This window comes from Pseudonaja textilis, chromosome 3 (assembly GCF_049901715.1).
Source record: "Pseudonaja textilis isolate UNSWEBS1 chromosome 3, rPseTex1.2, whole genome shotgun sequence".
NCBI classification, from domain to species: Eukaryota; Metazoa; Chordata; class Lepidosauria; order Squamata; family Elapidae; genus Pseudonaja; species Pseudonaja textilis.
In genome coordinates, this window is record NC_141992.1 from 119,082,491 (window position 1) to 119,110,009 (window position 27,519).

The 27,519-nt window shown below is 37.1% G+C and overlaps 1 protein-coding gene across 2 annotated transcripts in view; it reads left to right on the forward strand.

Moving 5' to 3' along the window:
* TRIO (trio Rho guanine nucleotide exchange factor) overlaps positions 1–27,519 on the forward strand; it is a 253,223-nt gene that overhangs the window by 217,634 nt on the left and 8,070 nt on the right. For both annotated transcript variants that reach the window (XM_026701043.2, XM_087930714.1), the window contains 12 exons: positions 486–555; positions 4,181–4,270; positions 5,301–5,393; positions 6,574–6,624; positions 7,826–7,903; positions 8,714–8,905; positions 11,814–11,991; positions 13,949–14,703; positions 18,346–18,593; positions 19,600–19,738; positions 22,153–22,180; positions 25,365–25,527. In XM_026701043.2, the coding sequence (XP_026556828.1) occupies positions 486–555; positions 4,181–4,270; positions 5,301–5,393; positions 6,574–6,624; positions 7,826–7,903; positions 8,714–8,905; positions 11,814–11,991; positions 13,949–14,703; positions 18,346–18,593; positions 19,600–19,738; positions 22,153–22,180; positions 25,365–25,527 (2,085 nt within the window). The remainder of the gene's footprint in view (positions 1–485; positions 556–4,180; positions 4,271–5,300; positions 5,394–6,573; positions 6,625–7,825; positions 7,904–8,713; positions 8,906–11,813; positions 11,992–13,948; positions 14,704–18,345; positions 18,594–19,599; positions 19,739–22,152; positions 22,181–25,364; positions 25,528–27,519) is intronic.

Genomic DNA, 27,519 nt, shown 5'->3' on the forward strand with positions numbered 1-27,519 from the left:
CTCTCCCTTCTCTTTTAATATGCCTGTGAATGAGTGATGATGACTTCTTAATAGATAGGTCTTGGACTAGATCCAGTTGTTAGCTTTTAGTATAAGCTCTTGAGACTTTATTTATTGAAGGTAATTTTTCCCCTTAGCATGCTGATTAAAGTTAATGGTTCAGTTTGTTTTTATTTTATTAGAGGTAGGTAAGAGTGAATTCCTGATGTGTTTAGTACTACTAGTTCTACATGAAAAGAAGGAAACGTTTGCTACTTGATTCTTGTTTGATATAACCCAGTTTCTCATGGAGCATCTTATGTAGGAAAAATTGCTGTTTAATCAACTCCAGGCAGGATATCTCAGATGTATTCTCCTCATGTCTTCATTGTAGTAATTGATATTCTTCAATGGAGCAAATATAATGAATCTATTTTGAAATGATTACATCTTGCCCTATTCAAATAAACAAAAAGTTTTGTTTTTGTGTTTCTTTTTCTCTGCAGTTTCTTTTTAGGAGAATTAGAGAAGTGCCTTGAGGATCCAGAAAAATTAGGATCACTTTTTGTTAAACATGTAAGTCTGAACATCAAATTTGCATTTTTATGTACAGAACGTTTTTTAAACTAAGCAAAAATGTTTTAAAATGCAGAGTAAACAAAAAATAGTTTGGCAGCACAAATATGTACATTTGTGTATATGTGAATATATATGAGATACAAGAGAGGAATACAAACATTTTAAATAACAGGATTCAGTATTTTGAACAACATTTGAATAGAGGAAGGGAATATACTGAGTAAAATTTAGTTAACATAAGAATGACAATTTATAAAATGTTATAAACGAAGGAGAAGAGCAACAAAGATGATTAGGGGACTGGAGGCTAAAACATATAAACATATTGCTGGAATTGGGTATGCCTAGTTTAACGAAAAGAAGGACTAGGGGTGACATGATAGCAATGTTCCAATATCTCAGGGGCTGCCACAAAGGAGGGGGAGTCAACCTATTTTCCAAAGCACCTGATGGCAGTACAAGAAGCAATGGGTGGAAACAACAGAGAAACAACACAGAGAAATTTCCTGACAGTAAGAACAATTAATCAGTGGAACAACTTGCCTCCAGAAGTTGTAAATGCTCCAATACTGGAAGATTTTAAGGAGAAATTGAACAACTATTGGTCTGAAATGTCTGAGCAGCAGGTTGGACTAGAAGACCTCAAAGGCTCCTTCCAATTCTGTTATTCTAGATATTAAGGATATTTTATCATTTATAGGTTATCTTCTCAGTCACCCACATATTGCCCCCTTTATTCATATGCAAAATAAAAATCTTTGTACTACTTAATGGTATAATCTTCTTTTGTTTTATTTATTTATTTTTCTTGACTTTGTGAAAGTGGCAGGGCATGAAAACCTTGAAAAAAGCTAGGGATTCACAATCCTCTTGGTTCATAAGTGATCTTTAAGGAGCTGTCATAGATTTTCATGTTGAATCTTAGAAGAGAGTAATATGGGCAATCAAAAATTAGTAGTGAAAAATTAAGATTGATAGGCATTTTGAATTGTAGTAATCCAAAACCTATGAAATATTTTCTTTAAAAAATGTTACTGGGTATTCTTTATACTGAAAATGAACTTTCAGGCTTACTTTCTGGGCATCTAGCAGAGCATAGTAAAGTGCAACATATTTAATAAAAATTAAACATTTTGTATAGAACCAGTGTCCAATCTCAGCTGTGAAAAAAAATCTAACAAGTATATCTTGCAAAAAGTCATACATTTACATTGTAATTAATCTGTATGATTAAAGCTGTAAAGGACCTAAAGATATTTCCTTAAGGAGGCCATTACTGAAGTCTTGCTCCAGTAATTAATCTAAAGGCAGGTTTTGAAAAGGATATAAATACTCTCTGCCTGAAGGGACCAAGGGGATCTTCTTTCCTCAGTGTTTCTCTTCATGCTCACCAACAGCTGATTTAAGACCCAACTACCTAGTAATTCTACTTATTGCAGAGAAGTTGGAGGAAGATACCCTGAGCAGTCAAGAAGACAGGGATGGATAAAACTCCTGCCAAGAGGACTCCTTCTCATCTCTGGGGGCTGGCTGAAAAAGCTGCCTGCCAAAGGATTTCAGCTTCGTGACTACTTGGATTTCAGCATTTCAAGCAGGCACAGAGCTGAAATCTGTGGGTAGGTAGGTCTTTTGACTGGGCTCCAGAGATGAGAGAAAGCTGAAATCTAAGCAGACTTCTCAGCTCCTGAGTGGAGAGTCAGCATGATGAGGAGGAATGTCTCAGGGATGGGGGAGGGCTCTACGCCGTGTCTCTGCTAAAAATCCTGTTTGAATTTTGGCAGAGGGGATTTTCAGTTCCTGAATGGAGAGAGACACATGTAGCCCTCCCAGATTGTCACACACACACCCAGATAGCTGAGACTCTGTCCACTTAATGGCCTGTGAGATCACTTCATGACTGCTTTCCATCCAAAGTGTGATCATGAGTCAAGGACTATTAGTATCTATCTAACACAATTTGATCTTTTTTGGGACATTTTTTAAAAAATACGTCTTTCTTTGCTATCAGACTTCATTCGCTTGAGTCTTAAGTGGTGCAATTTAAAGAAATCAGCTTACATTGTGTAGAAATTAGATTGTATTTGTTACAGTCGTTTAGTTAGCAGAAGATAGCATTCTTTAGCTGATAGGGATCTGCTAAATTTCCTCACATTGAGAAAGAACTGAACAGATGGAAAAGTAGCAAGATCCCGCCTGGTTAGAACATCTGAAAGTTCCATGATTGCCACTACTCTGTGGGAAAGAAAAGCTGGAAAGCATTTGAAGCTTTCCCCTTTCAGTTTTTTAATGTCAAATCTTTGACTTCTATGAAAATAGAAAGGGGGAACAACCAGAAAGAACAATAAAAGTCCGCTATTGGCTCTCTTCCGTGTAAATCTCTCCAGCATTCCTTGACAAGTCAATCTACAAACAAATTGATGGAACGGTAGACTGCCTTTCATCCTCTCTTGTTGATGAATGGTGAAATGCTGGCTTGGTACTGACTAGAATTCTGCCAGTTTCCCTTTCTATCTGTGAAGTAAATGCAGAATGATAAACTGTCTACAGACCTCTGTTAAGATTGGAAAAGCCCTGTCCAAAGCGGAAGGGGAGTCATGGAAAAGGTTGGCAAATGGAAAACACATGTTCTCATAGACCACCCTCAGAAAGGAATTCAATAAGACGCTTGCTTTCCCTACACAGGTGGGAGGGATAAAGAAACGGGAATCACCATTTGGGAACTATGATAACTACTGTCCAGATACAACATCTGGCCACTATTAAGGACAAAGCCTTGAAATCCAGACAGCAATTTCTCTAGCTTAATTTCCGGCCAAATTCAACAAAAGAGGCAAATAGCTTACAACTGATGAGCTCTTACTCAGCTTGAATTAGATTTTCTGGAAACAAAACCATTTTGGTTTTTTGTCTGATGACAAAAACTGGTTATTAAAACTGTCATTGTTCCTGGGTTTTTTTTCCCCTTGGGGTCAAAACTTTCTCATATTGTGAGCTCCAAATATCTAAATGCCTAGAAATTTGTGCAAATAGTTGGTTGCTCAATTTATTATGAATACCTAACTTAATTGGCAGAGGCTATTGTCAATAAGATAACAGTAGTGACTATAGAAGTTGAGGCTGTGTAGAATGTGCTTCATGTTTTCCCATTTAGAGAAAATGAAAGTGTACATTAGACCTTTCTTTGGCTCTCACTGAAAACATGCTATAAAATCTAAGGCAATATATGAGCTGGTGACCAGCAAAATGTATCTGGAAAAATTTCCTTCAGAGCAAAAAGTTGGGAAATCAGTGTTTTGACCATATATCTATACATCTAATCAGTTCTGCAATTTATTAAAACTGTAATGACAGTTATGTTCATATTTTATTTTCTACTTAGCTCCTTATGTTGATCAAACATAACATACGCATTAAATATGATTTTCCTCCTTCTGTTTGGAAAAGATAATGCTACAGTTGTAGAGATAATTGCTATTTAAGATGTACAGTATCCATTTTTTTCAAGCTGTTATAAACCAGAATAGAACCAGAATTTTCAGATTATGGTAAAATCAATTTTAGTCCATGTCAGTTTATGTTTTTTTCTGCACTACACGTTTATTGTTCTTTCCTTTCACTCCAGGAGAGAAGATTGCACATGTATATAGTTTATTGCCAAAATAAACCAAAGTCTGAGCATATTGTTTCAGAATACATTGATACATTTTTTGAGGTAAGTGCCAAAAGAGGGGGGAGGATGTTCTGTATCTGTGTCTCTTGATAGAAGAGAAACAGCTACAATCTTCTCCAAATTTACTTAATCTTTTCCATGTTTGATATTGACACCCTTGGGATTGGGGCTGAAATTAGTTTATTTTTACCAAATGAATGAATGTGTTTCCTATCTATTAACTCTGACATTTAATATCTCTGTATAGCAAATTCCAGTTCAGAGATGGATTACATGTAACCCGTGACTTCATTATAAAACTAAACCACAATAATGGATTCAAATAAATCACTAATGTAGTCATAGATTCCCCAATTGCTTATACAAACCAGAATAAGGAGATTCAGATGACGGGGGGAGAACAAAAGGGGCATTAATACTTATAACTGTAGTACCTAATAAGGATGTTTTCATTCAGCCATGTCTTATGTATAAAGTTCTTTCACAAGGCTGATTCTGACAACTCGATACAAGCAAGTAGGGCAGCTGTGCTCCCAAATGTGAATGATCACATAATACTTCTGGGAATATGAGTGATTAACGATAAATTGGATATAATTCAGAGGCTTGTTGGGGAAAATCTTTCAACCTGTTTTTGTCAGACCTGACAGGATAGAACTGGCTCATATTGCAAAGTGAAGTGAATTGATTGTTTTTTCACCCAAATAAACTCCCCAGGCACCCTCAGATTAGCATCCCAAAACTGTACAACACAGGAAACTGCACTGAATTCAACCAGATTTCCCGTTCATTAGTTTAGGCAAGGATGATAAGATCAGCTGCAAGGATGAACCAATAGGGTTTTTCTCCCTCCCTCAAATAAAAAAATCCTTCTCCCTCATTGAATATATACAAAATGTTCTGTTTATTGATAAACTTTCACATAAATAAAAACCAAAATATCTCAATTCATTTTCTAATTAAAATTGGGAATTAAGCATAGGAGAAACTGGGGGGAAATGTAAAGTGCAATATACTAACGTGTCTTCTTAACCTATACAAAATATTCTGAACTTTACAATATTATTACTAGGACCTGAAGCAACGTTTGGGTCATAGACTTCAGCTCACAGATTTGCTGATAAAACCAGTGCAAAGAATTATGAAGTATCAGTTGTTATTAAAGGTAAGTAACTGAATGCTCCAATTTACACTTAAATTACTATGTCACATTTGGAAATCCAACTCTGTATGCATACTCTTTTCTATATCATTTTGTCAGAGGTGCAAGCATCCTCCCACTCCTGGCCATTCACTTTTTTTTCCTCATGTGATTAGTTTTGTTTCTTTGGGCTCTTAATAACTTAGTCCCTTTGAACTACTCAGAGTTCTTCATTAACATTGTTACTGGAAGATGGTCTTTTTGATAAACCTTCTCTTCAGTTGAGAGGGATGGGAAATTAGGGATTCAGTCTTGAAAGGGGATCTGTGTGTAGTCGATCATGACAAGGTGATACTAGGACCAGTTCCCTGCTTCATGGCCAATATTAATTCCAAACTTAATTGAGCTCAAGAGATTATGCTCCCCAGGTTCTTCCCATACTCCTTCCATCTTAAAGAACAAATCTGGCAAAAGCAAATATTCACACAGCAGAGGTCTCACACTTCACACATATTCAAGTGGGACTGTTGGCTTCCTATTTTTTGAGAGATTAAAAGGCGAGGAAGGTAAGTGGATCAGGAAATGTATCAAGCCAGCAGGAAAGAAGTTCCTGCTGGCATCGGTCAAAGTGGTGGCTATATCAATTTTAAGGAACTATTGACTCTCTATCTGAACCCAGAGAGTTCAGCTGAAAGGTGGCAAGATGTCAAACCATAATTTTATCAATGTTGAGTAAATAATATGGTTAAAAAAATCAGAATGTAGAAAGAAAATATTTGAAAAATTTACTGGAAGAATTCTGACTACTTTTAGCTAAGCCAGTGATTTGAGATCAGAAAATCAAGGTCTTAACTTGGTAAAAAGATATAAAGACCAAATAACCGTTTACTGGAAAATGCATTTTTCTATTTTAAAAATGTATTTTCTAAGAAAATGGTGGTTCAATATAGCAGATGGAAGACTAATGATTGCATGGATGTATCTACAATCAAGAGTCAGGAAGCAGACAGTATTTTACTTTATTTTTATTTTTTACCATTTGAATTTTCTATCTTAACTGTTTAATTTTTTATGTAATTGCACCTTCATAGAAAACCTATAAAAGAATGGTGGATAAATATCTATTTTATTATCTGCCATTTCTGAAACAGGACTTTCCAGCTGTTTTAAACTGAAGATCTAATTCTATGATTTTTCTTTACAGGATTTCCTCAAATACTCTAAAAAAGCTAATCTTGATACAACTGAATTAGAGGTACTTGAAAAATGTTGCTTATTTTTAAAGTATATTTATGATTCCAGAACAATAAAAAAATATTGCTTTAAAACCATCTTGATAAGTTTTATAGTAAGAACAATCTGGTACACTTTTTCAGTATTATGACAAAATCATTGCTTCCGCACCTCTTTGTTCATGCAAAGATGATTACAGGTTATATAATTTCTATTCTGGAAAGTGATGGTTAGTCAGGTGACATGGAATGACACTTCTCAGATGTATTTTAATACACCAAGTCCAGTAGATGGCAACAATAGAATGCAGTTTGATTAAAAACTCTCTTTAGGAGTATCATGCTCCTTACTTCCACAGTGTGTTTTACTTTAGCATAAAATACCATTTTGTCATGGCCATTAGCCAAGCATATGCAGCTGAGCATGGGTATTTGTGTATGGTGGAGAGAGAGGGCGAAAGAGAGACTAAAATGTATTCAGATGAAATTCAGGAACCCTATGAGAAGACAAACTCTTGATACTCCCAAGTCAGTGTTAACCTCATCCCATGAGATGGAATGGTGGATAACTTCCTTTTAGTCTTCACATGAAGAATTCAGTTATTTTCCCCATCGTTGCTTAGATCTTGTCAGGTATATAATGCAGCATGTATGTAACTGCTTGGTACTTTTTGGTATTGGCTGACTCATAAGTAAAGGAGCAGAAATCCAAATCACACCTCCTCCCCTTCTCAGATACTGTAGCTTTACCTGGGTTGTATCTTTCTGTCAATAGTTAAAACCTAAGATGTTCAGCAAGCTGGTCTACATCAGATAAAATGGCATTAGCTGTAGATGCAGCAAAAGTTATAATTTGTTAACCCATCTCTAAGGGGCTTCAAGAATTTATATTGTGATTGAATGCCACTTTCAGTTAGATGCTGTACTTTCACTCCTTCTATTAACAATGATTACAAGGTCCTTAGGCTCATAAAACTGACGGTAACTCTGGCACTTAATTATAAATAGTATATAACAGATATAGGAGAAAAATATAGTATCCATGACATAAAATCCTAACATTTGGGGCTACAAGATCTTGTTTTAGTTACATTGATGGGGAGTAATGGAAGGTTGTAACAAATCTGGAGGATGCCGAGCTCTGAGGAAAGTAACTTTAAATTTGATACACATGACAGAGGAGGATGCAACTAGTGCTCTAATTTCTCTCAATTTATTCAACAGAGAGCCGTAGAAGTAATGTGCATTGTTCCAAAACGGTGCAATGACATGATGAATGTCGGTCGTTTACAAGGTTTTGATGTAAGTTTTTTGGGATTTGTACTCTTTCTTTATAACAAATATTTTTACAATCATATGGGATGTTTTCATGGATGTTCTTAGCTGTTTCAAACTTCAGGTTTTCTTGTAAAATCCAATTAAAATTCCTTGTCCAATTACATCCAGACTTAAGAATGTGATGTTGGCTGAAAATCAGAGCCTTAGGCTAGAAATGGTCCTAGAAATCATGATCCTTCTTTCTGAAGGCTGGGCCCAGACACAGAATGTATTATTTCTCCACTTTTCCCTCATTCCATTCTTTCAGAGACCTGTTTTCATTTGTTCTATCATACATCTATCATAACAGTTGGGAGTTGTTTGACCAGAGTATATAAATCACGTGTGTGGTAGATAAAGCTAGTGCAGATTATCCTTACATGTGTGAAGTTCATTGAATGAGCTAAGATGGAAACTTACTTTCTGAACAGACATGTTGCAGAGAGTAGAAGAGATTTATTGACAAATCTAGAATTCTGTGAAAAATTGTGTGATATTATATAGAAAGAGCATTTCTGTTTCAGTGAAATTCTTTTCTTTTTGCATTTTTCTTTAGAGGTAATTTTCATTTTAACTCAAATTTGGGATGTTTTGGGAATAAATTAATGTATTGATATTAATAAATATACTAATAATAAACTAGTAAATTGAGAAGGATTATACAAGCATGAAGGTGGGCTTGAATTATAACTGTAACTACTGTTTTACTTGAAAGTAATAGTTTCAAGTTTCAGCTATCTTTTTCAATTAATTACTACTAGTTTTAATGAAATTTATTTTGATCCCTGTTTTAAGGGTAAAATCGTTGCACAGGGTAAGCTGTTGCTGCAAGATACATTCATGGTTACGGACCAAGATTCAGGGCTCTTGCCACGTTGCAAGGAAAGACGTGTCTTCCTCTTTGAGCAGATTGTGATATTCAGTGAGCCTCTGGATAAAAAGAAAGGTTTCTCAACACCAGGATTCTTATTTAAAAATAGTATCAAGGTATTTGCATTTATATGTTTGTGTTTTTACAACTGTGCAGTTACACATAGAATTTTAATGGCATTTTAATTCTATTTTGATTTTCCTGTAACATTCTTTCTTTTTTTTTTTTTTTTTTTTTGGAGCTTGGAATAACCTATAGCTCAAAAGAAACAATAATCAGTTGAAATAACTTTTACCTCTGAATACTTTCCATTCAGCTTTCTTTCCTGTTGCTTTGCATCATTCTGACAGTTACATCCAAAGAAACCTATCCTTTAATTTATGACTGGCATTATATTTCTTAGGAATCAGAAGCAGGGGTGGGATTCTACCAGTTTGGACTGGTTCAATAGAACCGGTTGTTATGATTCTGCACAGTTCGAGAACCGGCAAATTGTGCCCCTGGCTGACCCCTCCCCTCTCCACCTGCCCCTTCCCTCCTGCCCAGTCAGTCCTTATCGTACATGCGCGACATTGTGTGCATGCCCAGCATAGCTGACTGCATTCTCCCCCACCCAGTCACTCCTTAAGTTATTTCTTTTTCTCCCCTCCCAATGATCAGCTGTTCCGATGATCAGCTGTGCCGAGATCCCCTCACTGTCTTAATGCTTTGCCCAGGAGGCAAAAAGGGATGGGGGCAGGGGGGTGCTGTGCGCCTCCCGTACTCCGTTTTTTGCCTTCCTGGGCCCCAGGGAAGCTTCCTGGGAGCAAAAATGCCCCCCCCCACCCCGGAGGCTTCTCTGAAGCCCAGGAGACCCAAAAATGGAGTGAGGGGGGTGCTGTGCACCCTTTCCCCTGTGCTCCATCTTTTTTTTTGCTGTTCTGGGCCCCGGGGAAGTCTTCTGGGAGCAAAAACGACCCCCCTGGACCCAGTCACATGGCCATGCCCACCTAACCACACCCACAGAACCGATTGTAATAAAATTTGAATCCCACCCCTGACCAGAAGCTACATTTGACTTATGAAATACTTTGTGTCATTCTTACCCCACATCCTGCAACTGTGTGATATGAGCTTCAGATTAAAAGGCTTATGGCTTGTACTAGTTATGATGCATAAAGAGCCCAATAAAAAAAAAAAGTCCAGTTGCCTTTTAAAAAAGCACCTTTGGAACAATCATGACCTGGATGACTGAATATCTCCATAGATACCCAATAAAAAAAAAGTCAAAGCCAGATTTGCATAGTTGAGCTGATTCTGTATTGACTTCAGACTTAAGAAAGGTTAGGGAAGTATTACAGTGGGCTTGTCTTGTATGGAACACTTCTTTCTGCATTTGGGAAATAAGATAGAAACAAAGACCAGTTAGACACAGTGAAGCAAAATATCAGCAGAAAGCTACAGGGAAATCCAAAAGAGCTCCCACACCTCTGTGTTCATTGAACTTATATAGCAGAGCCCAAATGTGCAAAAATAGCTGTTCAAATTAAATTGGCCTTAGAATAAAATTTGAGTTTTGTATTCTCAATGGCCCTTCTATAGAATGGCTTCCTTAGTGTTTGAGTTCTCAGTCTCCAATTATAAAACAGTATTAGATTCTCTTCTCAGTAATACAGTTTAGAATAGCATTTTATCCAAAAGACTCTAGGTTGCAGGACTTTTCTCTGAAGCATCTGCATTGTGAAATCTTCTCCCCCAAAGGTGAGCTCAGTCTCATAACTCCTGAGCTTTTTAAGGTCTCTTAAGACCTGGTTATGCTAGCAGGCCTTGGAACCCGAGGGGATGGTTGAACTTAAGAATGGAAATGGCTCCATTCTTAATAACATCATTCCTTTATTTTTCTCTTTTCCTGTTTTAGTTCTGATTTTATGCATGTAATGCTCCTTTAATAATTATCACATAGTTGTTTTAGGTAGTAATTGTTTTATTTTATGATTTTATTAGATTCTTGTATGTCACACTTTCTGTGAGATAGGAAGCTATATAAATTTGATTAATAAGGAATAAACAAGTAATATCCACCCTTTCCTGTGGAAGACATATGGTAAATTGCAAACTTGTAGATTGCAACCTTTTTTTAATGAGAACTAGAATCTGAATTTTCTAAATTAAAATCCAACTCTCTCTAAAACCGATTCTTTATTTTACCACAGATTGGCTGGCTTGTTGCAATTAGAATGTAACTTGATTGTGGTTATTTGTAATAGCTGCTATAATTTTGCCTTACTTTGTAATTTTGTTCTGAGTTACAAATACTTGTTCTGAAGTTTATTAATATGAGTATTTTCCTGAAGCACTGCAGTAGCTATATGTTAGGTAACTTATGAAAAGAACAAATTGTGTCTGAAGTTTACAAGTGAGCAGCACTTACTTGACAGTGGTGTTCTGTGGATTACTGACAGAATTCCTTTCCTCAAAGTTTAATAAGTGTAAAATGACTCTCAGTCATCATTTACAACTTTTTTGGTGTCAACAAACAAAATTCCTCTTTTGTGCCTGCTCATTTTCCTTGAGCACATGCAAATTAGAATAATCTTAAAGAATTATTAAATTTAGTTAACAAACAAGGAAACTTTGATTAAATTAAGGAATCTTTGGTTAAATTAAGAAGAGATTGTGCTAATAAAATCTTCAATTTTGTAATATATGAATTTTTCTACAACCTATTGTATTGTTGGAGAGAGGAATGGATTTATTTCCCCCAAAAAAAAAAACCTATAAACTTATTGCTGGGCTATCAAAGTTGTTGTATTTCAGTATTTGACAGGTAACTATACTTGCAAGTGACTTGACTGTGCAGACAGGCTGATATTATTTGTTAATTATGCTATTGCAACCATGCAACTTTTTCTTCATTCAGGTACATAAAGGTCTCCAGTCACTAGTGATCAGTATAACTAATGCTATTATAATATATATTTAATGAAAAATAACAACATGAAGGTGTATATCACTCTAAACATCCTGCTTTTTGTCTAAATAAAGGTGAGTTGCCTTTGCTTGGAGGAGAATGTAGACAACGATCCGTGTAAATTTGCACTAACATCAAGAGCTGGTGATGTCATGGAGTCCTTTGTTTTGCATTCCACCAATCCAGGAGTACGTCAAATGTGGATCCATGAAATCAACCAAATCTTGGAAAACCAGCGTAATTTTCTAAATGGTAAACATTCCAATTTTTTTTTACTGACATTTGTTATTTCCAAACATTTGATGATCCAGCTAAGTGAATCAATCACATTTTATAATCAATCTAGACAACATTTGGAGGGGTTTTTTTTTTAGCTTTTGCAATTCTCCAAAGCCCTTTTATCAACCAGAAGTTAATATTTTGCATATACTTTTTCTGTTATTTTCTTCTGGAAGGGTATTATTCTTAGCTGTCATTCACTGTAATGCCTGTGAATAATTTAAGTATTTTAGGTGAGCCCAGTATCAGCCTATAGTTTCCTGGTGTTCTCTCATTTGCTATGTCTTTTTGAATCAGATATGTTTTCCCAGTTATTAACCATTCACCAATGTCTCCTTTGCGCAATACTTCATCAACTTTAGTTATGAATATAAACTAGTCAGACATTTGAGCCAAAAGACAACTGCTTATTTTCAGGAATTGTCCAGTTTTTAATCATTTTCACTCAATTTCTAACCATTTCTGCTATAATTAATACTTCTTCCATTTGACCTTTTGACTTTTCCACTATTTTTTATTATATGTTTATTGAATTTCTCATAGATCTGTCCCAAACTGAATTATTTTCTTTTTGTTTGGTTTCCCATTTTCAGAATTTTTATTATGATTTTACTTTGATAGAATCACCTTTGAACTGATCTGAAATAGCTGATTTTGCTTAAATTGAGAGCCTCATGAAATTAATTTTACCAGCTATTGCTGTTACTTGTTGCTTTATGATTTCCAAAACTTTTTCAATTGTTCTGGACCAAACCAATGTTTTTTATTAGGATTTGCTTGATTCTTACATAATTTTTTGTCTTTCATGTTCTTTAAATTCCTTGCATCTGATCTTAATCTCTTTATCTTGGTCTCGAGTCTGATCTTCCACTTTTGGAATGAATATGACTTTGCTGTGGGAGTTCTCTAATTTCAGTACCCAGTTCTCCTGTAAACCCCACTGCTGAACTGGAGGCAGGCTGATTGTCTGTTTGATAGATGTTATTTTAATCTTTGCAAGCACCTCATTCACTTCCTTCATTATAGGTCCCTGATCTTTTAGGGGCATTATTTTAAATGCTATCAATCCTAGTCTGTTGTTCTTAAATGAAGATTGCAGGTCATTAAGCAAGGGCCTCTTTGCAACTTTTTGCTGTCTTCCAGAAACCAAGTTCACTGGGGAAGACAGCAGGAAGTTGCAAGTGCCAAGGGGCTCACAAGCAGGCCAGCAAGCAGGTAAGCGGCAGGGGAGGTTGTAGGAGTGGTCAGCATAACATGAGTTCAGCGGGTATGGGGATAGATGCTGCCAGATGGGGGAAGGGCCCATGAGGAAGTGCAGGTGACCAGTATCAGTGCTGCAGCTAGGGAGGTGGCTCTCCCAGGCAGGGGAGAGTGTGTGAGGGACCAGCACAGTGTCAGCACAAGCATAGCAGGCTGTGGGTGGCTGATGCCTGGTGGGGGAGTGGTACCTGAGCAGCTTGCAACCTTCCCTTATGGCTTTCCCATTTACTTTGTTTTGAGAAGACAGCAGGAAGGTCACAAATGGTGATCACGTGGTCACAGGACACTGCAACCATCACAAATGTAGGTCGTTGTTTTATTCTTATACCATGTTGTAGTAACAACTATCAAGGTGTAGGTGAGATAATAGAGATGAGCATCATGTTATATACATCATAGGCTTTAGTGTTCAATTAATTATATATTTTTCATGTCTAAATTATTACTTCTTTTGACGTGCATGGTAAAGCATTTGTATGCATAAAACACGTTGTATTGGTAATCTTTCTGTCTTTTGACATGCTAGTGGGCTATTTCTCCAAAAGAGGGGTATAAATGTTATTTCACAGGTGATGTAAGCCTTGCCAATCAAAACCACTGCTTATTGTCTGCCAGCCAAATTTATTTTACATCATCTTTCATTTATATGGTTTTTTTTTCCTTATTGCAGCCTTGACATCACCTATTGAGTACCAGAGGAATCACAGCGGTCCTGGAAGCAGCAGCAGTAGCAACAACAGTGGCCCTAGCACCTGCACTGGAATCCCCAGCTCCAGCCGTAGCAGGCCTTCCCGGATCCCACAGCCAGTCCGACACCATTCCCCAGTCCTGGTCTCCTCTGCCACTTCAGTCCAAGCAGAGGCAGATAAGATGTCAGGTATGTCCATTCACAATTCCTCCCTGCCTCCCCACACCACCAGTCTAGAGGCTGGCTTTAGCCAGGCAGGCAGGCATCCATCCATTGTACAGCAGAATGGTCCAGAAATAGAGAAGATCCCCAAGATGAAAGCACTGGAAAGCCCTCGGAAGACATCTGGAAGTCCTTGCAGTTCAGCAGATTCAGATCAAAGGGAATGCCGTGGGAATTCAGAGGAGAACCGTTCAAGGAGCAACGTAGGATCATTGACCCTGGGAAAATCAAGACCAGGAGCCATCTCGCCAATAAACTCTCCTTCCGCAATGACTTTCCCGTCTCCTTTTGGAAAGGAAGCTTTTACACCCAGCAGCCCCCTGCAGAAGGGCTCCTTTTGGAGCTCCATCCCAGCATCCCCTGTCAGCCGTCCAGGCTCCTTCACTTTCCCCGGGGACAGTGACTCCCTCCAGCGCCAGGTCCATCGCCACTCTTCACACAGCAAGGACACAGACCGCATGAGCACTTGTTCCTCGACCAGCGAGCAATCAGTACACTCCACCCAGAGTAATGGGGTAAGAGCCGGAGCACTTCTATCCTGCGAGCTCTTCTAAAAAAAATCTTCCCATCTCCCCTTCTTGTGCGTGACCATCATATCTCCATACTAACTTCTGGCTCTCCAGCGCTATATCACTGCTCTGCAATAATAATCAGTTATTCTCCAACTTTTTCTACCAAATTTGGGTAGAAACATATCTGTGTGTGTATACAGAAGACATAGGCTTGCAGTATGTATACAGATACACAGAGAAACTTTCTAACTCTTCATTCTGCTGAAAAAAAGGGGGTCTGCTAGCCTGGTTTCTACTAACTTTGCTCTTCGCTTTCTTTCGTCTAACATGAAGGCACAAATTTAATATGCTGTGCACAGCCACCACGGTGGAGCTCAATTCATGCAACTTCTGTATTTCCATGGCAGACTTGTTCAGGGTTTCCTCTTCCTCCTCTGTTCAGATACAAGCACAACAGTTATTCTTTCAGTACTGAGGAAAAGTTTGAAGAAAACGGTTGCCTTGCTGATTCAGACTCCAGCGCATTTTGTTTCCAACAGCAGCCTGCGAGATGTATCTGGGAAGCTCACAAACAGGGCTTGAATTCAACCCTGTTGTTATCGTTATCTGGCATTCTGATGAACACAGAGGTTTTCTTTAACTGCCACTCTGAGTTCTTTTTTATTATTATTATTATTTCAATTGAATTGCAACATTCTGTTAACTTTAAAAGTTCAGCTACCTTTTTGCTATCTTTATAATGGAGCAAAGAATCGTCCATTTTTTTAAAAAAGATCCTAAGTTCTGTCAAATGCACACATGTAGCATTATCCATAACCAGTTATAGTTTTAGCTGCATTACTTATCTCTCTTGAGTGTTTAAAAAGCTATAGGTTGGAGTAATTTCAGATTCAGTTTTTAGATGCTCCACTAGTTGGTTTGCAAGGGAACAGCATGGTTGTCTGCCAACAAAATCTACAGCTTCTGTTTTGGACTTCTGTTTTAATATACAACATGTCATTCAAAGGAGACCTGAGTATTAAAAAGAAAAGAAAAGAAACACTGCTCATGGGGAAAGTGATGAGTACATATCAACTCTTGTCCTTTCCCTAGTTCAGTGTACTGTACAATTTACAGCTCCTTTTACAGTTTCTGCACATCATCAGTTATATATCATATGGCCTTCAGAAATGTTATTGCAAGCATGCACTACCCATTTTTTTTAACAATATAGCACTCTCCTGATTCTTCTTCTCTCACTTACTAGAGCGTAGCTTTAGGGTCGGAACTTCTGCTTTGCATGCATCCTCTTGTTTCCAACTCCTATTGTTATTCTGTTAATTTAATTGGACTGCAGAATGCTTTTTTAATTGTTTTCTTAGGAAAACACCGGCTTGGCAGCCAGTGTAAATAGGCTGTTAGGCTGTTGCAAGCAAAGATAACATGTATTATGAATGCAAAGTATCAAAGGGAAAGTATCAAAAAATAACTGGGAAAATGTGATTAGATGTAAATTTCCCATTTTATAAGAAAACCAGGGTTTTAAATTCAAAGGTGTGCAGATATGTAGAGCAAATTACAGAATTTGTATCTTAATGTTTAAAAGTAACAACAGTTATTAAGAAATTGCTTAGAAACAAAATGCTATTTACAATAAAGTATGGCTATAGTTCTTGGTAGAAGATTTGACATTTGTTACACAAGCAATACTTGAGATTAAAAAAAAAACTTAGCCACTTTTCATTAGTAGTAGTTTCTCTTGTTTAAATTTTTTTTCACCAGACCTCTATTCTGATAAAGAAGCAGCATCCTTCTTCTAAAACAGTAGATGGCAACATCCAATCTGCAAATCACTTTTTGCAGGACTTGAGGATCTAATTAAATTATCATAGCATTTAATCTTGAGCAGTCATAATGCCTGAGTACATAAGTTGAGCATGGAAAATCATTGGCAAGAACAATGCCAATTACAGGAAATTATGCTTCAAGTTTCTAAGATCCAAGAATATTACAAAGTTTAAAAAGCTGTGAGTGGACTTAGTTAAGTAGTTCAGGTCTCAGCTCCTAGCTTCTTAAATGACTTCGGTTTTCTAAAAATTTCTAGATTTTATAGTAGTTTTTAATGCTTGGATCTTGATCCCTTCAGCCATAGTTCTCTGTTATAGCTGAAAGAAAAAGGGATCATCAGTTTATCTAAAACTGTTTAAATATCAGTTTATTGAGAATAAATAAACAGTTCTTTGTTTGGAATACAGTGAAAAAGTATGATGTAATCAGGATTTCAGAATCAGTGTATAAAGAAGAAGTTAGTTGGCTTGATACTCACTTCCAATTTCTGAGGATATTTAGAGATTTTTTAATCTCTGAAATACTCTGCTCTTGATATTTTAATAATACTAAAAGTTTTCATTACCTTCAAAGGAAAAACTTGATTTTTTTAATGAGCGAAATTTTGCCCTTTGCAAAACAAGTTCTCAGCTTTCCCAGAATAGCCATTCAGATAATTTCTGTAGACATGAGGTCATTGCTGAATTTGACATATGACCCTAATTGATTGACACTAGGTATAGTTGAGGTTGTCTTAAATTGAATAAGATCATGCGTTGGTTTAGCAAATCAGCAAATCCAACTAACAGTGGCTCTACATGGTTTCAAATAAAAATATTTTCTGATTTTATCTGAAAATGTCAAGGAGTACACTTGAGAATTTTTGCATGCAAAATCATGCACTTTCCTCTTTGCATCTATAATTGATTCAGACATGATTTTTCAAATACATCCACATAGATGTACTGTACAGCCAAACAGTCATATATTGTTATCATTATAACAGTATGTTATTTCCTATATTGCCTGAAGGCTGTGGATAAGAATAATTTAAGACAATCTTTTATACATTTAACACACACACACTGACATTTGTAAAATGCTCAAGAGAGTGTTGTAAAGCAGTATGGAACAGTATATAAGTGTAGGTGCTATTGCTATTTAGGCCCTGGCATTGGCTCCACCATTTCTATCATATTGCTTTGCAGAAGATAGATTATAACTCCCATTTTCACAAAGCATTATTCTAAAAATTTGGAGAAGTGCATTACATTGGAGAAAGTTATATCACACTGTTAAAAGGTAACTTAATCCACCCTTTGGAAATCCAGGAAATCATTGGCCTACTTTATCATTGTATTTAGCAATTTAAAATCCCATCTGATACAGCAATTAGCCTGGAATCTGAGGCTCCTATATCCTAATAGGAGGAAGTACAGTGAAGTACAGTGACTCACATCCCCTTCAGTCATCTGTTTTCACTTTAAAACGAAAACAAGAGTTTCTAAAAATGTATAGAAGTCAAGAAATGCAAGCTTATCATGCTGTGATTCCACAAGAAAGGAAGTTAAACATTTACTAGACTAACAGAAAAATAACATAATTGCAATTAGTTATAAAAAATTAGAATATAATCTTCATATTAATCACTCTTGTTGCAGAGGTACTTAGATAACAGCACTCAATTTCAATATTTAACATCCCATGGTCATATAGCTGCTTAAAAGGTAACAGCCTTTTATTTTGTCCTACCCTTTTCTATTTGTGTGCGTTATCAACATTTTCCTCCTTTTTCTTCTCCCTCTCTCTCTCTCAACCTTCTAATTGATTCTTCTGTAGAGTGAAAGTAGCAGCAGTAGCAATATCTCCACCATGCTGGTGACACACGATTATACGGCAGTGAAGGAGGATGAGATTAATGTCTACCAAGGAGAAGTCGTGCAAATTTTAGCCAGCAACCAACAGAACATGTTTTTGGTGTTCCGAGCCGCCACTGACCAGTGTCCTGCAGCCGAGGGCTGGATCCCCGGCTATGTCCTGGGACACACCAGTGCAGTCACTATTGATAACTCTGATGGAACAATGAAGTAAGTGTAATGTATACTTCTTTGATTACTTCATTAGTTTGCAATAGCAACAGAGTCATGTAGTACTTTAGTGATATAAACTTTCCTAGGCCGGATCCAGTTCTCCAATATATAAAATGGGCTCCTATTTATTTTTGCAATTCAAATAAAAAATACAAAATAAGTATTTTACTAAAATAGTTATTTTACTTAGAAAGGCTGATTTAATGAAGGATAATATTTTAATATTATTTCTCTAAAGTCATGGTAAAACATACATTGTTCTTAAGATATTTCTTATCCTAACCACTGCGGATTAGTTAGGAGAAAAGTTACAGCACTTTGGAAAACTCCAATTGAAAGCTTTCTTTTGTTTGTTTGTTTCTGCCCCTTATTATTTTTACAAATAACTCAAGGCTTTGAGCATGTCTAACACACTTTCCTCCTCCTGTTTTCTCTACAAGAAGAATCCTGTGCATGAGTTGGGCTGAGAGAGAGTGACTGACCCAAGGTCACCCAGAGGCTTTTGTGGCTAAGGTGGGACTTGAACTTACAGTATCCTGCTCTAGAAAGCAGGTGCCTTAATCACTAGACCAAACTAGCTCTCTCTCAGCATGTTTTATAATCTCTAAATTGTTACCACCAAGTAACATCTCTTTTACCTCCAAATTGCTTGATATGGTTAACATACCTAGTTTTTATTAAAAAAAAGAAACTCCAAAATCCATTCCACATAGTCGGGACCACTGTATCCCTCAGCTACCTCACAAATCATCAAAAACCAAAAGCATATTTGCAGTTTACTAACTTGTAAACTGCCCTTATTTTACAATGATGTTAGTAATCATATTTTTCACAAAGTGACAATTAGAACAATCATATTAAAATGTTCTATTCTCACTGTCATTTGAAGGGGCTTCTCTTTTCCTCCCAGATTTATTTTTTCCTAGGTTGATTTAAAACACTTTTTTTCCAATCAAAGTCATCCACAGGAAGATAATCACAATCTATTATATTCTGGTTTCAGGAAGTCGTCATCTTGGCACACAGCACTCCGCCTAAAGAAAAAATCTGAGAAAAAAGACAAAGACGGCAAAAGGGAAGGCAAATTAGAAAATGGTTATCGTAAATCTAGAGATGGACTTGCCAATAAGGTTTCCGTGAAGGTATTTCTTCCTGACATTATGTTTGTAAATACTTATACTAGAAGTATATACTACAGTATAAAACATGGGATAAATTTTACCAATATTTCCTGAAAGCATATTGAATTTTTTCCCTCAAAAACAAATGAAATGATGAAAAAGTCAGCATACAAATGGAAATCTAAATTTCAATTGATTATCAAAAGCATTCATCATAAAAACAAAAAATAAATAAAAGCAGGCACAATTTTAATAGTATAGCTAGGTTTGTAAATCATTTTTTGAGGGATTGCTATATCTACTAGCCAAAAATTACAGCTCGTATCCTATTATATTGCCCCCTCTAAAGGGGCTCACAGACTCATAATACCTTACCCGATTAAATATACCAGAAGCTGTGATCATTTTTATGTAAAAGCACAAAGCCGAAAGCACCAGCCTGAAGATGGTGAGTGGGACTTCATTGAAACATCACTAAGATACTCTCAATCTCACATGGAAAAAGACCCAAACACACCAAAACCTCCATACCTGTACTCGTGAAAATCTATGAAAACAAATATACACACACACACACACACACACACACACACACACACACATATACATATATACACATATACACAAACACACACACACACATATATATATATATATATGCATACATATATACATACACACATATATATACATATACATACATATATACATACATACATACATACATACATACATACATACATACAGTTTTTGTGGGTATTTATATGTATGGTATTAAGCTTTGTTCGGGTATTTTCCCACGTCATTATAGTCAATACCTCCAGCTCAAACACACCCCAACCAGGCACCCAGATGAAACCTAGCTTCCTAATAAATGATAGCCGTCCGTTTACCCGAAGCCAAGCCACACTAAAAGCCTCCAATACAGGAAACACAATGTTGCCAGCCAATCAAGACAAAAAAAACGCTACAAAACAGACAAAAGAAATTAGAAACACCTATCAAGCAGAACACAGCAAACTCCAAGATCAATAAACACAGACCAAGACTCACAACCAATCAGGATGAAGAAAAAACCATTCTGGCACAGCAGTAGGCTAGCACCAAATTTAAAACAGAAACAGCTGTGAAAGCCTGACTCACAGACGAACACAATACACAAGCCTGATGATGGCAGATGAGATTCTGCCAAAACGTTGCTACAACTTTAAAAGCACAACTATAATGATGTGGGAAAATACCCAAACAAAGCTGAATACCATACATATAAATACCCGCAAAAACTTAAGAATATATATATATATATATAATTATTTATTTATTTATTTATTTACTTGCTGTATGTGACCGTATTAAAGATTGAAGTAAATTAAATTAAATTAAATTAAGCCTATTATTTATGATAGGTGGAGAATTTTCTAGGGCTAAAACTCCAGACTTCCTTTGGTTCTATTTATTACCCATATTACCCAGATCCCTTTCTTTCTGTTGTTCTATTCCTCTAGATTATAAACAGAGAGTGTATCTAATCAAATATAATATGTAAAAGGTTATATTACAGCTGCACATATATTTGAATTTGTAATGATACCTTGGAAAAATTTTCATTAGGTTCATGATCAAATAGGATGTGTTCAAGATGTGTCCTCAGCTATCTTGATATTCATGGCATATATGGCACAAGAAATCAGGAATTGGTTAAATCCAAAATTAGTACAAGTTTATTCCATGTTTCCTCTAAACACAAATCTGAATTACTAATGGTCAAGACAAATTGGCAGTAGATATGTCAACAAAACTCAAAGAGGACTGGACTTAAATCTCTTATGGACAGAAAGGGACCCCACATTAATAATAGATAACAGATAATCAGAGTTGGAACGGACTTGTAAGTCATTTAGTCCAACCCCCTGCCCAAGCAGGAGACCCTACACCATTTCTGACAAATGGCAGTCCAATCTCTTCATGAAAGTCTCAAGTGATGACACTCCCACAACTTCCGAGGGCAAGCGGATCCGTTGGTTGATTGTTGTCACTGTCAGAAAGTTTCTCCTTATTTCCAGGTTAAATCTCTCCTTATTCAGTTTCCATCCACTATTCCTTGTCTGGCCTACAGGTGCTTTAGAAAATAGCTTGACCCCTTCCTCTCTGTGTCAGCCCCTCAAATATTGGAACACTGCTATCATGTCTCCTCTGGTCCTTCTCCTCACTAGACTAGACTAGCCGTGCCCAGTTCCTGTAACGGTTCTTCATATGTTTTAATCTCCAGTCCCCTAATGATGTGCTTTACCCCTCTCTCAGGCTCAGCCTGTTCGTTTCCTATAGGTGTTTTGGTTTTGACTCTTGGCTTGCTATAATGTTTAAATTTTGTTATCGTAAGGACGGACATTCTGCGAAAATTTCTGAAATACTAATTCTGTTCTTCTTCTTTTCAGCTTCTCAACCCCAACTATATTTATGATGGTAAGTTGAGATTAAATACAAAACTGTAGTTTCATGAAAACAAATATTTTTGAAATAGTCTTAGAAATTGTTGGAGGAAGAATTCATCACTAAAATACATTAAAATATCATTGATATCTATTAAACCATCAGACAAGTAGCAAAGTGATATAATCCTTTTAAATCAGTTTATATATTCTATTAAGAATGTGCAGATCACCTAAAATCTTTACCATGTCAAACACATATGTTCAGTTAATATGCAGCTCTACATGTTGCACATTAAAAAAAATCAATTATCTCAAACTAATTATCAAAAGAAAAAGAGTACCTGCAGAACTATTAACAAAAGAGAGAGGGGGGGGGAGGGAGGGAGAGAGAGAGAGAGAGTTCTTATGCAAAAAGTTTCCATCTTTCTGGTATGCAATTCTCCATCTACGCAAATATTGTCTGCATCTTGTTTATACCTTTCTCTAAGAATCAGTCAACTTGCATAATGTAAGGTGATTTTTAGAGAGCTGTCTGACATAAACACTTTTTGAGCAGATGTACTAATATATTTATGTAGTATATGCTTTGAAATGTAACTAGCTATAATATGTAGTAGTTAAGGTGCTGTCCTAGAAACCAGGAGCTTTTGAGTTCCAGTTCTGCCTTAGGCATGAAAACCAACTCAGTGACTTTAAGCCAATCACAATCTCTCAGCCAAACCTACCTCACAGGGTGTTGTTATTGTGGAGAAAAAAGGAGGACGAGTATTATGCATATTTGCTGCCTTGAATTACTTCAAGTAATTAAGGCAGGTAACATTCTAATCAATAAATGAAAAGTGAATAAACATTATCATTTGCCACTTCCCTAAATGTGTAACTTTCTTTACACATCTCTTGTAATGACTGTACCACATAAGAGTGTATCTTAGCAATCACATAGATGATTTTTCCCATGATGATCTGTTCCTAACCTGGTCTTTCAAGTAGCCTTATTGCTGCTGTAACCGAGTCCATCCACTTTGGTACTGATCATCCTTTTCTTCTTGTTGCTTTTCTGACATAAGAGTTTTCTCCAAATCACTGTCCCTTCATATAAGTTGTCCATAGTAGGATAATTTGAGCCTGGTCAATTGTGTCTTAAGCAAGAACTCTAGGTTCATTGGTTTTATGGTTCATTTTTTTGTTTTCTAGGTTATCCATGGTATTCTCAATAATATTCCCTCTCTTACCAAAATTCAACAGCATTAATACTTTTCCTAGCCTTTTCTTCAAAAGCCCAATTTTGGCTTCCATAGAGTGTCATAGAGAATGCCACTGCTTGCATGGTTCTGATCTTTATAGATATAGACACATCACAGCACATTAATTCAAGCATTCACAGCTGCTCTACCAAGTGTTAGTCTGCAGTATATTTCTTGACTGCTTTTTCCTTTACTGTTGGTTGATTGTAAAAGGCAAAAGCTATCCACCATTTTAATACCTCCGTTGTCACTGTTATATTTTCTATCCATGTGGTTGGTTTGTTTTTTTTAAAAAAAAGATAGGTATGGTTTATCATTGCCTACTTCCACACCATACGAACTGATGCCTTTTCCATTATTGCTAAAGTGGCCTGCCTTTGTCATCTTCCAGTCTCGCTGATGCCCAATATAGAGGTCTTCTTAGTTTAGCCGGCAGTTAGGATGATGTTCATTCCTTGGGTGATCCTGTTAGAAGAAAATATACTGCTCAAAAAAATAAAGGGAACACAAAAATAAGACATCCTAGATCTGAATGAATGAAATATTCTTATTAAATACTTCATTCATTACATAGTTGAATGCGCTGACAACAAAATCACACAAAAATTATCAATGGAAATCAAATTTAGCAACCCATGAAGGTCTGGATTTGGAGTTACACTCAAAATTAAAGTGGAAACAAACACTACAGGCTGATCCAACTTTGATGTAATGTCCTTAAAACAAGTCATAATGAGGCTCAGTAGTGTGTGTGGCCTCCACGTGCCTGTATGACCTCCCTACAATGCCTGGGCATGCTCCTGATGAGGTGGCAGATGGTGTCCTGAGGGATCTCCTCCCACACCTGGACTAAAGCATCCCCCAACTCCTGGACAGTCTGTGGTGCAATGTGGCGTTGGTGAATGGAGCGAGACATGATGTCCCAGATGTGCTCAATTGGATTCAGGTCTGGGGAACGGGCGGGCCAGTCTATAGCATCAATGCCTTCGTCTTGCAGGAACTGCTGACACACTCCAGCCACATGAGGTCTAGCATTGTCGTGCATTAGGAGGAACCCAGGGCCAACCGCACCAGCATATGGTCTCACAAGGGGTTTGAGGATCTCATCTCGGTACCTAATGGCAGTCAGGCTACCTCTGGAGAGCACATGAAGGGCTGTGCAGCCCCCTAAAGAAATGCCACCCACACCATTACTGACCTATTGCCAAACCGGTCATCCTGGAGGATGTTGCAGGCAGCAGAACGTTCTCCATGGCGTCTCCAGACCCTGTCACGTCTGTCACATGTGCTCAGTGTGAACCTGTTTTCATCTGTGAAGAGCACAGGGCGCCAGTGGCGAATTTGCCAATCTTGGTGTTCTCTGGCAAATGCCAAACATCCTGCATGGTGTGATTGACTTGGAGTTACATTGTGTTGTTTAAGTGTTCCCTTTGTTTTTTTGAGCAGTGTATATTCTCCAAGCATATAGTACACTTCTGCCATTCCTTGCTCATCCCTCTTTGCTCGTCTCCATGAACATCACCATCACAATAAGACACCCCAGCACAATGGTTGGGGAGAGGGAAGAGAAGGTGGAATGGGTTGTTTCAAATAGTAGTTTGAGGAAAATATTTTAATCTAATTTTAGTTTTGTTTTGCTGCAGTTCTATTTTATGGAGTCTTGCTTGTCAAGATTCAATGTACACTCTGCTTCTTATGGTATCCTTATTGTCCTGTAGTGTGCAACCTACTGTGAATTAAATGTACACACAATGCAATATTGCAGATATTCAAAGTGATATGTATATTCAGCATTCAATGAATAGAAAGGTGGGGTATAAATGTCTAAGTGAACACTCTCTTTAAAATCATATTTTGTTTCAGCTGTGATGCAGAAGTAGCATATATATCACCTCAAAATTGAATGAATATAACGTTTCCAAAAAGACGGTCTTTTTTCATCTTTAACTGCAACAATTTTCTTTTTTACAGTTCCCCCAGAATTTGTAATACCATTAAGTGAAACAACATGTGAGACAGGAGAGACTGTCATTCTTAAATGCAAGGTCTGTGGTCGTCCCAAAGCTTCAATCACTTGGAAAGGTCCTGATCATAATACATTGAGCAATGGCAGCCATTACAGCATCTCTTGCAGGTACTGGGCTTCTCTTAACTGCATACTTGTACCATATTGGAAGGAGATTGCAGGTGTGGAGAAGTGTAAGGAAATATAACAAGTTTGACTTTGCCTGTCCCCATCCTAATTCCTTCAGTATTGTGCCCCTACACTTATAGCACCCATCCCATAACTCACTTTTTTCTTATTTGGTTGTTTGTTTAATCATTATTCACTTTTTTAAAAAAAATATTGGAAGAATGCTCAGTCAAGGGCTGTCTCCAGACATCCATCATTTTTATTTCATAAACTGCTTGTATCTTCCTTGTTTCAGTTCAGTTTATTATATTATTCAACCTATACTTTCCTCTCTTATCCAAAGGACTTACAGACTGCCAGGGACTTATCCTGGTTCCCGATCAAAAGAATAACATGTCATTTTTAGTTGTTTTCTATCAATCATGAAGTAATTCAAAGTGAAGATGGGCAACGGAGATCAAATCCCAAAGGTGCTTTTTTTAAAAGGCAACTTGAGTTTATTTTCCTTGAAGATGTTTCACTTCTCATTCAAGAAGCTTCTTCAGTTCTAGAAGCTTCTTGAATGAGAAGTGAAACCTCTTCAAGGGAAAACAAAATCCAGTTGCCTTTTGAAAAAGCACCTTTTGGGGACAACCATGTCCTGGATGACAGAATCTCCATAAACAACAGAGATCAAACTACACTGTAATATCTGTTAGGTGTTAAACAAATTGTTTATATTTTAGGACCACTGGCTTTCTTTTCTGTGAATTGGATTTTGCTTGGAACAGAAAAATATAAATTTAAAAAGCCTTGAGTCTCATGTTTATCAAATTAATGACCTTGGATTCTAGTCAGCTTATACAAGTAGTCTTCTTTTTCCAATCACTGGGACTGAAACTTCTCTCACTAAGCAATGTGATTGTTAAATGAGTCTCATTTGAGCCTTTTAGCCACAACTGTTAAGTAAATCGCATGGTTGTTAAGCGAATCTGGCTTGCCCCCATTGACTTATTGGAAACACCCCCTCCCCAGAAGGTTGCAAATTGTCACATGACCCTGGGATGCTGCAACCATTGTAAATATGTGCCAGTTGCCAAGCATCTCAATTTTGATCATGAGATTATGAGGATGCTGCAGTGGTTGTAATTGTGAGGATTGCTCATAAGGCCTTTTAAGTGCCTTTATAACTTTGAATGGTCGTTAAACAAATGGTCATAAATCAAGGACTACTTGTATGCCAATGCAATCATATCTGCCTCTAAGAAGTTTATGGCTTTCAATTGATAATGTCATGCCCCTGTTGGAGTCTGAGTCCGAGGGAGAGATGGAACAGATGACAGGGACTGGGAATGTGGCTCCGATGGTTGTGGAGGAAAGTGGGGAAGGGCACAGGCCAGATGGGCATTCAGAGGAAGACCCAGGCCCATCCTCTCTTCATCCTAGGGCACACAGGGAGGAGCGGATAAGGGAGAAACATGAGTGGCATGGTCTACAGGGGGGGAAGGGGCCCTAATCCCCTTCATGGGCTGTGGCTGGGAGGACTGTTTAAAAGGACAAACTGCACGTGGCAAAGTTGCTGGAAGTAAAGCGTGCATTATTCTTGTCAGAGCTTATCGGTGTTTTAGATTCCTCCCAACTGTGGTTGCTGCATTATCTGGTAGAAGTCTGCAATTAATCTTGCTTGTCTGCTGTAGTAATTCCTTCAGTGTGGTTTATGTTGGGTTTTTCATTTCAAATTAACTTTATTTTGGGTGCAGGCTGCATTTACTCCCTGTTTTCTTTAAGAGTTTGATATCCAGCCAAGGATAATTGGACATTGGGACTAAGCTGGAGGCATTAAAGGGACTTTATTCTATTTTTGTGACTTGGTTATTTTTGTGTCATTCCCTGGGTCATCACATATAATGTTTAAAATAAAAACACAACAAGGTAACAGGATAACCTCAGAACATTGAGTAACAACCATATCCCATATTCACAATTACTCCAAAGGGAGATCAGAATAATCCT